The sequence below is a fragment of the Pan paniscus genome, chromosome 4 (genome assembly GCF_029289425.2).
Source record: "Pan paniscus chromosome 4, NHGRI_mPanPan1-v2.0_pri, whole genome shotgun sequence".
Lineage (NCBI taxonomy): Eukaryota > Metazoa > Chordata > Mammalia > Primates > Hominidae > Pan > Pan paniscus.
Genome location: NC_073253.2, coordinates 5696504 through 5709008, shown reverse-complemented (window position 1 = coordinate 5709008; position 12505 = coordinate 5696504). Strand labels below are relative to the sequence as shown.

General features: G+C 36.2%; 1 protein-coding gene across 1 annotated transcript in view; it reads right to left on the bottom strand.

Moving 5' to 3' along the window:
• ICE1 (interactor of little elongation complex ELL subunit 1) overlaps positions 1–12505 on the bottom strand; it is a 67702-nt gene that overhangs the window by 42345 nt on the left and 12852 nt on the right. Inside the window, exons 2-10 of the mRNA XM_003807968.5 lie at positions 11505–11563; positions 10868–10902; positions 8067–8085; positions 6758–6869; positions 4737–4813; positions 3654–3691; positions 450–532; positions 199–238; positions 62–118 (exon numbers count right to left, since the gene is read on the bottom strand). Of these exons, the coding sequence (XP_003808016.1) occupies positions 62–118; positions 199–238; positions 450–532; positions 3654–3691; positions 4737–4813; positions 6758–6869; positions 8067–8085; positions 10868–10902; positions 11505–11563 (520 nt within the window). The remainder of the gene's footprint in view (positions 1–61; positions 119–198; positions 239–449; positions 533–3653; positions 3692–4736; positions 4814–6757; positions 6870–8066; positions 8086–10867; positions 10903–11504; positions 11564–12505) is intronic.

Genomic DNA, 12505 nt, shown 5'->3' with positions numbered 1-12505 from the left:
CAGTCTCACAACCCACTAAGAGCAATACACAACCTTAAAACAAAAGTTGCAATATACTCACTTTTATCTATGCTTCCATATGAATCACTTGAAATTTGTGTTCCAATATGTCTCAACTCTAAAAGCATGGGGAAAAAACGGTTAATAAAATACTACATATCAAAAATAAATGTATGTAAGCATTAACTGAATACTCACCCTTTTCATTTTTCTGTTTAGAAAATTCGTCAAGCCTTTCCTGTGAAAACAAAATATTAATAGTGTTTATGCTGAATAAGAAGTGCAGCCATTCTAGACCAAATGTAAAACAGGTGCAACTTAACAGGCAGCTGGGACTGTTTTCGCCAGGGGGCCTCATGTTGACTCCTACGTGAGTTACAACACAGAGACACTACAGAGACCCTGGAGCCACGTATTTAAGGTGTGTGTATGCTGCTTTTATCTAGTACCTGTGTCTTCTTAAATTCCTTTTCAAGTATTTTCTTTTCATTTCTCAGTTGCTTGAAGTCCTGAGTTTGCTTGACAGCAGCCTCTTTAAGTCCAATGAAGCAATAGGGAGAGAAAAATAATTTACTAACTTTACTACTGTGGTTAATGAAATACTCAAAATCTTATCTATTACAAGTTTTTCTCATTTCTTAAAACTTTGAAATAAATTTTGTAAAAAGCCGTTGCTCCTTCAATATTTTATCGTCAGGGCTGAATGCAATGTACTTTTTTCTTTAACTGTCATTTAAACCACAGAACTAGCACAGGCCTTAAGAATTCTTTCCAAACCAGGCACAGCAATCCCAACCCCTAGTTAAGGAAGAATTCAAGGCATAAAAGGGAGTTGCCGTCCCATTTCAATCACTGGCAACCTTAAAGTCCTAGAAATTTTAGAAATGTGATTTTATCTCAGAATATAGCCTCTTTATTAGGGAGGGGAGAGGCAATTTTCTCAATGCTTATTATAGATATGGTTATTCTTCCCTGGAATTCTCTTCAACAAGTTAGCTAAACATAATCCCTAGGACCTTTATTAGAGATCTATTTTAGGTAATCCTTCATTTTCATTTTTGTTTCTGAAGCCTCAAATGGTCCAGACATACTATTAAGAATCTGACCAGTACTGACTTTACATAACTATGCTCATATACAATTACTAACTAAAACTCCATGAAACACCTCAGTAACAATCCTCTCCTGACTCCTCTAACAAGTTTGGATATTTTTTTTCTCAGTAATCTTTATTAAGTCACACCGATAAATTTTTTTTACTAGAAAAACTACTTTTTATACACGAAAAATAAAGGCGGCATTTTGCTTCACAGAAAGTCTGTTCTAAAACCTGTATATATAGTCTCACTGGCACTTCAGATTTCTTTAAAGATGTTTCCTTGCAGTGGCTCACGACTGTGATCCCAGCACTTTGGGAGGATGAGCAGGTTTCTTGAGCCCAGGAGTTCAAGACCAGCCTGGGCAACATAGTAGAACTCTGTCTCTACAAAAAATTAGTCGAAATTAGTCGGGTGTCGTGGTGCACACCTGTAGTTCCCAGCTACTCAGGAGGTGGAATAATCACCTGAGTCTGGGAGGCTGAGGCTGCAGTAAGCCATGACTGCACCACTGTACTCCAGCCTAGGTGACGGAGTGAGACCCTGTCTCAAAAAAATAATTTCCTTGGCTGGGCACAGTGGCTCACACCTGTAGTATCAGCACTTTGGGAGACTGAGGCAGGAGAATCACTCAAGCCAAGGAGTTCAAGACCAGCCTAGGCAACCCTATCTCTACAAAAAATTTAAAAGGCAGGTGTGGTAGCACACACCTATAGTCCCATCTACTCTGGAGGCTGAGGCTGGAGGATCACCTGAAGGCAGAGTTACCGTGAGCTATGATTTTGCCACTGCACTCCAGCCTAGGCAACAGAGTGAGACCTGTCTCTAAAAAATAAAAGCAGTGGGCCAGGCGTGGTGACTCACGCCTGTAATCCCAGCACTTTGGGAGGCCGAGGCAGGCGGATCACCTGAGGTTAGGAATTCAAGACCAGCCTGGCCAACATGGTGAAACCCCATCTCTACTAAAAATATAAAAAAGTTAGCCAGGTGTGGTGGCACATGACACATAGGCCCAGCTACTCAGGAGGCTGAAGCAGAACCTGGGAGACAGAGGTTGTAGAGAGCCGAGATCACGCCACTGCACTCCAGTCTAGGCGACAGAGCGAGACTTCCTCTCAAAAAAAAAAATTCTTTTTTAAATAAAAAATGTGGCTGGGTGCAGTGGCTCACACCTCTAATCCTAGCACTTTAGGAAGCTGAGGCGGGCAGATCACTTGAGGTCAGGAGTTCGAGACCAGTCTGGCCAACATGGTGAAAGCCCGTCTGTACCAAAAAATACAAAAATTAGCTAGGTTTGGTGGTGCGTGCCTGTAGTCCCAGATGCTCGGGAGGCTGAGGTGGGAGAAACTCTTAAATCCAGAAGGCAGGGGTTGCAGTGAGCCGAGATCACACCACCTGTCCAGCCTGAGTGACAGAGAGAGACCCTGTCTCAAAAAATAAAATATAATAAATAAAAAATTTAAAAAGTTTAAAAATTAAAAAAGTTTTGTTTAAATACAATAGACACTTATCTCCATATTCTTACAAGAGACACCAATACTTAGAACACAAAATATCATTCTTACTGCCATATTGTCAGTATTCATGCAATAATCAAATCAGAGGAAAAATTGTTACCGAAATATTTAGAGTTCCAGTCCAAAAAATTTGGTTCAATCAAGAAAAATTAGTGACTAGAAATACTTTCCGCAACTATTATTCTATGTGCCCGGATGTAACTAAATTCAAACTCTAACTTCACGCTCTAAATGAACATAAACCATCTCTGAAGTAGAGCACTAGCAAGATAATGGGTCAGAAACCCACAGCAGGTAAGATGCCCGCTGCAGTCCAGGCTGGAATGACAGGAAGATCGTGTGCAGGATGGATCTGGCAGAGCCCCTTTGTCTCTACTTGGTATTAGGTCTGTGTCCCACCCACACAATGAAGGGAGGAAAAAGCAAATAAAAAGATCTTGAGTTCAATTCCTACCAGTTCCTGAAAGGTTATTAGCTGAAATGTGAGGACTTAGATTCTCGCATGGTCCCTCTGCACTCGTACCTACTCACTGTAGGCTAGAACCCCTAACAAGAGGGTGGGGCATGGGTGAGGATCAGGTACAAACTGGACAATCCCTAATGTACAAAATTTCGTCGAAATCTCTGTATGTGTGTTATAACTATCTAAATACATGTTTCTTGGTACTAAAAGTAGCCACCCTTTCCACCAGCTACTTATTTCATTAAGAAAAAAAGAAAAAGCCCTATGAGATTCAACTTTCCAAATTAAATTCTTTCATTAATTACTGCTTTTTATAGCAAAAGTATGGGCTGCCATTACTTTGAGTGCAGTAACATTTCGGAGATTTGCCACATTCCATCTCTATGTTACCATTTGGTACCTGAGAGAAGAGTAGTATTCACACTTCTTTCTAATAGACCCCTTGATGCAGTCATCCATGGATGTACCATCAAAAACCATAACAATTCAACTATTTGATCAAGAAGTACCTCCTCATACAGTTACCAATGATTTTTGTACTGACCGAAAACTTCAGGTAACAATAGTGCCACTTACCTTGCAGCTTCTTCACCTTAGCTTCTAGTTTCTTCTTCCTAATAACGAAATTGTGTAAGTTAAATGGCAAGAAACAGCAGAATAGGAAAAAATATGCTCTTATAATTTGTGGCACATATTTTTTAAATTACAAATATTTGTATAACAAATGTTCAGTCTGAACTAGTATCCTAAGAGAGAATAATATACTATTTAGTATGAAATATCTTTACAGTGGATTAAAAAATTCTGTTCTTTCCACTTGAAACACATGCCATGGGCCTGTCAAATTTCTGCCATGAGTACATCTGGGACCCTTCCTGAACTGCAGTGGCATCATTCATGAGACTAGCTGAAGTTTCTAGATGGTCTCTAAGAGTCAGTCCAGAGTCTAATGAGTTAAGGTTACTCTTCAGGAGCATGCATAGCGTTAACAGTGGTCACAGCACCACCGTATGGAAAGCAGTGGTTGAAGAGCTGCACTTGCTTTAAGATGGATTTCTGAGAGTCTGAAAAGGTGGATAACTCTCTGAGTCACTGCTTCATTACATCTACATTCAACTGTTTTATGTATAGCTCACATTTGTTGTGAATAACATGACTATAGTATGAACCTCAATGATCAAGGGGATGCTTCTGAACAGCCCTTTTTATGAATAGTAACAAAGATACCCATTCCACATGCTATCGGTTAAAGCACTGGCACAAAGCAAGGGGTCAGTCATTATGTTCTGACACACAGACACAAGTGAATGAGTACATAATGCATTATATACATAGACAAACACCTTTAGACACACACAGACACATGTGCATGCATATATAATGCATATACATACAGAGACAAACACCTTTATGGAGTTCTTTGTGCAGCCCTTTAACATATGACAATTTATTTAATGTTCCTTATGACCCTTCAAAGTAGATATAACTTCCAGTTTACAGATGTGGAAACCAAGGTTGAGAGACTAACTAGTTCAAGACCATGCAGCTAATTATGGCCAAGAAATCCAAAGACTGTAAAAAAAAAACACTACCGACTTAAGAATTACGTATTTTCAAAACTGAAAACCGTATTTCTATAGTAATTTAGTAACTACTTACTGAGCATCACTCTTCAAGCATTCTTCCTTTACACGAGCATATTCCTGATGAGTATCCTGATACAACTTTAAAGAACTCTTTAAAAAAAGAAAAAAAACAGATATTGTCAAAATGAAAGTCACTGACCATTGGTCATAACTTGCTTTGCCTTTGATAAGCTATTAACCAAATAAACAGATATTAGGCAGAAAAAATAGTCACTGAATATTTTAATAGAGGTAACCAGATTCTTAATAGATGAAATATGACTAACAATATAATCAAACAAAAACTATAAAACTTAAAAACAATATACTAATTTTATTGCAATTCTAAACCTTCATAATTGGTTTAAATATCAAACAGCTAATATTTTTGCCTCAACTAATTAAAATTCAACATATCCTGAAGAAATATTAGAGCATAATAAATATGAGCTAACGGTATTGCTAGGGAAAATTTAAAACAAATCATTATACTTAATGATAACTGGGGAAAATGTGTGAACACTGATATATACACCCTAGCAGCTACTATAAAATGGGAAAGACACTGTTATTGAGAGTTCTAGCAGGGTATGATAACTATACATTTCTTTAATCTCAACAGCTCTGAGAGAGTTCTTTAATCTCAACAGTTTCATTATTCCTTTTTTACAAATGAGGAATCTCAGGGTTTGACAGGATGACTTGCTCTTCCAAAGACAGTAACTGAACAACTAATGAGGGTTATCATTAAGGTCTAACTCCAATGTTCATGCTTCTTCTCAAATATGCCTGAAAAGATTATATAACCAAATAGAGATCATTGAACACTGTGATTGTTTCTGTTTAACTTTGACAGCATAGTTATACATATAGTAAGAATTTCTATAAAGAGGAAAATAAGTATGTACTATTAAAGCACATAAGACCTCAGACAGCTACGTGTCACCACTAAAATAGCACAATTTGAGGAAGACTGAGAGGCACAAACACTACTGTGAGAAGCGCCTAGAGAGAAGAGGTTAAGAAGGGAGGATCATTCCAGGTGGCTGCCACTTGGCTCATGCAAACCACTTAAATCTATGGACTTTAATGTTTTTATCTGTAAAAGCTATGAATTCTAAGATTCATGTAGGGAGTAAACAACAATTTACATAGAAAAGTGAGTTTACAGCATTTTAAACAAACTGTTTTACTGCAACTTGACTTTGAAAAGAAGAAGAGCTTCCATGAAAAGACATATGTATTTTCATATCTGAAGTGGGCATCTTCTCCCAATGCTCCATCTCAGCTTAATAAGTATCACCCAAAAAGATCAAACATGCCCTAAAAGAAATAACCCCTAATCTGAACGCTTACTTATAAAAGCATTATTGAAAGACTCATTTTTGTGTACCTCTCACAGACAATGAGAAACCACAAGAGACTATACATGACTGCCAAAAAAAGAAATGAAAAGAGATTTTTTAAAAAGGGATCAAACAAAGCGGTTAGGGTTACAGAGGTAAAGTATACAGACATTGCTTAAAATATTGACTAGTTTATGAATTATGAGAGTAGGTTCTTTAAAGGACATCTTAACTCATACCAGAGCAGAAGCCCTACACGCTTCATTCACCACTGGGCTCTCCAAAGCTAGGCCAGAGCCACTGAAGAAATAAAATTCTCTCCTGCTCCCTCTCTCTTATGTACAACGATTCCTCTACATTTAAAGTTTGAATTTTTGCATGTTATTTTACATTTAAGCAAAAAACAAAGGTATAAAAATCAATTAATGCAGAACACATAAAACCACACAAATTCATAGTGAGAAGCGTTTTCTGCTGACCCTCTCAAAAAGCATAAGCAACTGACTCAGTATTGCAGAGCTAATAATCACTGTAAAGACTAAGCTACTAAGCAGTTAGTTCAATGTTCTCTAAAGCTAATAATACACTGAGAGTCTTGACTAGCCTTTATTTCCTTTAACACATCAAAAGCCCCCTCATCCCAATTATACCGAATAAGCTGATCCTAATTTATTGACCGTAAATCTTTACAGAAAATTATTGTTCATACCTTTTTCTCTTCTAGCTCTGCTTTTAAAGATCCCAGTTCTTCCTGACATTTCTGTAGAGGAGAAATTTTTTGAAGCATCTCTTCCACTTGGTGATGCAGATTACTATTCTCTCTAAAGACAATGAATTAACATTATTACAGAAAAGGATCTATAACGAATTATTAAATATATGTGCTTATAATTTCAGATTTTATTGCTAACTTGGAACAAAAAAAAGGATGAAAAAATCTTTTTAAATGCACTTCTCTCTACACCAACATGATCTTCACATTGCCTTTATTTCTTAGGCATAGTATTTTTTTTTCTTTTCTTTTTTTTTGTTAGTCAGGGTCTCACTCTGTCTCCTGGGCTGGAATATAATGGTTGGAGTATAGCGGCACCACCACGGCTCACTGCGGCCTCAATCTCCCAGGCTCAAGTGATCTTCCTGCCTCAGCCTCCCAAGCAGCTGGGACTACAGGTATGTGCCACCACACCTGGCTAATTTAAAAAAATTTTTTACCATTAAGTAGTACTATTTACTATTTGAGTGCCACCACAGCTGGCTAATTAAAAAAAATTTTAATAGTATAAAAATTTTACTATTAAATAGTACTATTTGCTATTAAATAGTACTATTACTATTATAATTTGGCCTCCCAAAGTGGTGGGATTATGGGCATGAGCCACTGTGGCCAGCCTAGTAATCTATTTCTGATAAAAGTCTACCAAAAAGCTCTGTGAGAAACAAGTAGATTCTTAATTTGCTGAAGAATACTTTATAGTAAAATCACTCAAACAGCCTGGCTGAGAATCCGGCTGTTCCAATCTTGAGTCCTGAGCTCATACCCATTTATTCAATTTAAGTGACAGGCAATTTTATGGCTTAGTTTATAACCACGTTTCGCCTTCTTCTGGGTGATGAATCCAATCAGAGAATGAAACATTGCCAAAATTTTATGTAGGCCTATTTTCAACTGTTTAAAGTAACAGAAGATAAACCACCACATTAAAGTGTGAACCATGTAAACAACAGTTAATTTGACAACAATAAGCTTCACTTCAATGGCAATGCAGTCAGTACAAGTTACTCAAAAGTGAAACACCCAGTTGTAATTCAAGACCTTAGTAACAAATTCATTTGAAAAATTTAATAGTAGGAGAACTTGAGTCCTATTTTATTATGAGCATCAAAGCAGCACTCTATATTATGAGTAATCCTATGTACATTTTGCTCAAAGCTGCTTAAAAATCTGCTCCAATAAATGTCTATCTCAGATCAACTACTCATATAGGTGGTATCATAAACTATGAAACAGGTTGGCTCACCTTCTTGCAAACTGCAGCTGTAAAACTTATTAAAGAAAACTCTGAGAATTTTATCTTCTGATACTTCTCTGGAGATAAAACTCACTTTACAATTATCTTTAATAATTTGTGTTCAACATATATACAGGCAAGATCATAAATACTAGAAAACTATATTCAAAATGCAATCTAAAACACAGTGGTAAGTCTTTTTACTGAGTTATTTCCATTTACCATAATAACATGTACCAAAAGTCAAAATATCTGTTTCTCTAAATACAGTTCTGTGAATAAATGCATGATCAGAATTAAAAGACAAAGCAATATGCAACTAATAGAAAATACCTTGATTTCTCGACATAGCGGAATCCCCAAATAACCTGTCCTTCATTTTTCAAATAGTGCAGAGAATAATTCCAGCAAACAAAAGTTATGTACTTACAAAAACCATATATAAGCATGCTTTGTAGAAAACAGATCATAAAATCTACAAAACTCTCATTTTTTACAATTTATATAATTTGATAACCTTATTTTACTATCTCATACTGCTAGTAAAATATTCTAAGATAGCAAAAAACAATTCCTTTATGTTTCATCTCCTAGGAATTCCTGTATTTTTATCACAATATAGGACATGTACGTTCATAAAAACGTGTGCATCCTCCATTAGAATGTAAGTTTCTGAAGGTTTCTGAAGAACAAGAACTATATTTTATTCATCCTAAATTACAGTAATCTTTGCAAAATAGGAAAGTTCAAAAAATACCTGATGAAATAAAATACATTTCTTGCCATTTAGAAAGAGGTGATAATAAAGTGGTCAGAATTACACAAAAATGAGCTGAAATACTGAATTATCATAGTGCAGTTATGGAAGAAATAACTTTCCCATCTTGAAAAAAATGGGAAAATGCACTGCTACTTTAGTAGCAAAAGGAATCAAATTATATTTTTAAAAGCCATGTTAAATCTGTGACATCGGCACTTCAAGTTGCAGAGCAAACTACTGCATATTTGAGGTACAACAAATGCATACTTGGAGCAAATGTGAAACATATTTTTTTAAAGGTATGTATCTATCTGTAGCTGACAATGAAGCCAAATATCATATTACAGAATGAACTTCTGAAATCCAGGAATAATCAAAAGTTTTATCCGTTAATAAAGGATTCTGATAATTTTTGTTTTAAAATTTTTCTGGCCAACCTTTAGAAAAGTAAAACAATTATTTCTCTGCTAGGTTACATGTATAAGTTAACTCAAAGAGTGTGCATATTTTTTCCAAGAATGATACAATGAACACATACTCTCCTAATACTGGAACTGCCCATCTACTTCCCTATTTAGCCTTCTAAAAGTTGTGATAATTGTTTCCATACACCTTTCACTAACAATTGAAGATATCATTTCTGCCATAATATGCCCGTATAGTTAAATGGACTGATGGTTTTAACAGATGAGGCACATAAGAAGATTTCCAATGACCTTTATTTTTGAATGTAAAAATTCAGACAGTAAAAATAAATCTAAAGGATATCTCTTAATTTTACAATTTTCACAGAAATTAGAAATGATGATATGGTCTGGCTGTGTCCCCACCCAAAATCTCATCTTGAATTGTAAACCAAGTTGTGATTCCCAGGTGCTGGGGTGGAACCTTGTGGGAGGTGATCAGATCACGGGGGCAGTCCCCCCGTGCTGTTCTCCTGATAATGAGTGAGTTCCCACGAGATCTGATAGTTTTATAAGGGGCTTTTCCCCGCTTCGCTCTGCACTTCTCTCTCCTGCTACCATGTGAAGGATGTGTTTGCTTCCCCTTCTGCCATGATTATAAGTTTCCTGGGGCCTCCCAGCCATGCAGAACTCTGAGTCAATTAAACCTCTTTCCTTTATACATTACCCAGTCTCGGGTAGTCCTTTATAGCAGCGTGAGAATCAACTAGTACAGACGGTACCAACACAAATAAATAACTGATGATGACATGTAAGTTCAGGTATGACATAAATAATATTGAAGCAGGCCTCAAGTTATTGCCAAAGCTGAACAGCTGAATCTGTCCTGACATCGAACATGAAGCTAAATTTCAGGGACTCCCTAAAGGAGTACGTATGTTTACTTTTATGAGAGAAACTTTAAGTTTTTACAGGAGAGATTTAAATCAAGGTATTACCACAGCAAGACATGGAAGGATCAATTACACACATCTTTTTCCCACTGCTAAAAAAATAGCTGACCAGACACTAACTCCACAACCGAGCTCATTAAATGGCTATCGAACAAATGGTGACTGTAAGGCCAAGAATTGTCTTCTGACTGCCCAACAGCGTTCATGAATATACAGCAACACTATTTCTATGATTTTGGAGATATATATATACACACACATTTCCCTGTAAATCACAAAAATAATTAATGAAAGTCAATTGCCCAACATTTTGAATTTCCCATACTGTACTTCTTGCAGATTCAAAAATAACATTCAGCAAGTATCACATTCAGTTTCACATTATTCGTAAACCTAAAAAACATGCCACATCCTCAGTACAAATTAAGAGAAACCCACCCACTAAAAAGCTTATGAGACGTTAAGAAAATCACAATCAACAAGAAAAGTAATCTCATTTTTAAAACTCATCATTAAACATGGATTAAGAATAAAAGGACTGTCTGTTTACTGTGCTTGTGAGACATGCTCCCTACTGAAGCCTGTTAAGTACTATCTTCCAAAAGGCCTATGAGGAACAATTCTCACATCTCTTTCAGGAATTAAACATAAGTTAGTTCCAAAACTCAACAGAAAAAGCCAGTAAAAGGATATCATCACATTTCTTCTGATATTCTGTTAACAAATTACTGCAAAAAAGAAAAGAAAAATTAGGTTACTTTTTAATTTAGAAAATATACTATGTTAAAATTATGTTTCAATCCATGCAAGGCACCCTCTAGACTTCCTAGATTTCCTGAAACAAATGCATGCTAAATTAATGACCATATCACCTTAAATTTCTCAAAAGAATCACGTTGATATATAAGCCTTTTATTTAGAAACCTTTAGATCTGAGTAGTATCTTGGCTCATACATTCATGAGACTATTACAAAGCTGAAAACAAAAAAATAGGAAATCTCACACCATGGCTATAAAATACTGTTAAGAGGTTTGAGGTCCAGCAGTAAAGCTAAGAAGGCTTTGAAGATAGAAAACAGATTTTTTAAGAAGTCCAGTTTGGTAAAAACAACTTCCTACTAACCCATGAGCTTTGTTTTAAAGGCCTGTGAACCTGTAACAAAAGGTTCAAGTCCCAAAGCTCATGGGGAATTATAATCAGTACCATGCAGGCCTCCAAAGGAGAAACTCTAGCGTTCATTCCAGCCCTGGGGGCCTAAAAGCACCGCCTGCTTCAGCCAGTTTGTCAGGTTTACAAAGTTCTGCCAAACAACATGCAAATATACTTACTCTGTATTGATAATTTTTTGTTTCAAGGTAATTAATGCTTCAACATATTCATTCAAATTCTGAAAGAAAAAAAGCCACAGTCAGCTTTTTTATCAATTACTTTAAATATAATTATTGTCTGTAACATTATCATAAGAATTTTAATAATTACATAAACACAGAAATGTTAATGCATTATTTATATTGTGTAGAGCACAATCTGAGCCCATGGTGCCTCTCTCCAAACCTGTTTATCTGAATGATAGTACTCCTTTAACAGCAAGGTAGTTAGTTGTAAATATGCTTTTACTGTGTGCAATTAGTCACAGATCTCAATAAATATTAACTATTTTTAGTTTGCTATTAATCATCAATCTTTACCCTGCATTGTTTCTGAGAGGATTTAAGGCTACCCCAAAAGACACATAAATCATAAAAAATAACAACAAAAAAGAAACCATGGGGGAGATGAATAGAAATATTAAAATGGACTAAGATTAAGTGAAAAAATATATAAGGATCTAGGCCGGGTGGGGTGACTCATGCCTATAATCCCAGCACTTTGGGAGGCTGAGGCGGATTACCTGAGGTCAGGAGTTCAAGACCAGCCTGACCAACATGGTGAAACCCTGTCTCTACTAAAAATACAAAATTTAGCCAGCTGTGTTGGTGGGCACCTGTAATCCTAGCTACTCAGGAGGCTGAGGCAGGAGAATCACTTGAACCTGAGAGGCGGAGGTTGCAGTGAGCCGAGATCGTGCCATTGCACTCCAGTGACAGAGTGAGATTCCATCTCGGAAAAAAACAAAACAAAACAAAACAAAACAAAAACACAAATTTGGCTCTAAATTACTGCTATCAACCCAAAAGGAAAAACATCCTTAGTTACACTGTTGAAATGTTCCTAAGATTTTAAAATGAGCTAATTTTTTCTTTTCATTAACTTCTTTCCTTTAATGTCTCCTTTTTCCATCATAAATACTTCAGAAATAAGGACTTACTTTTTCCATCACTAAATACTT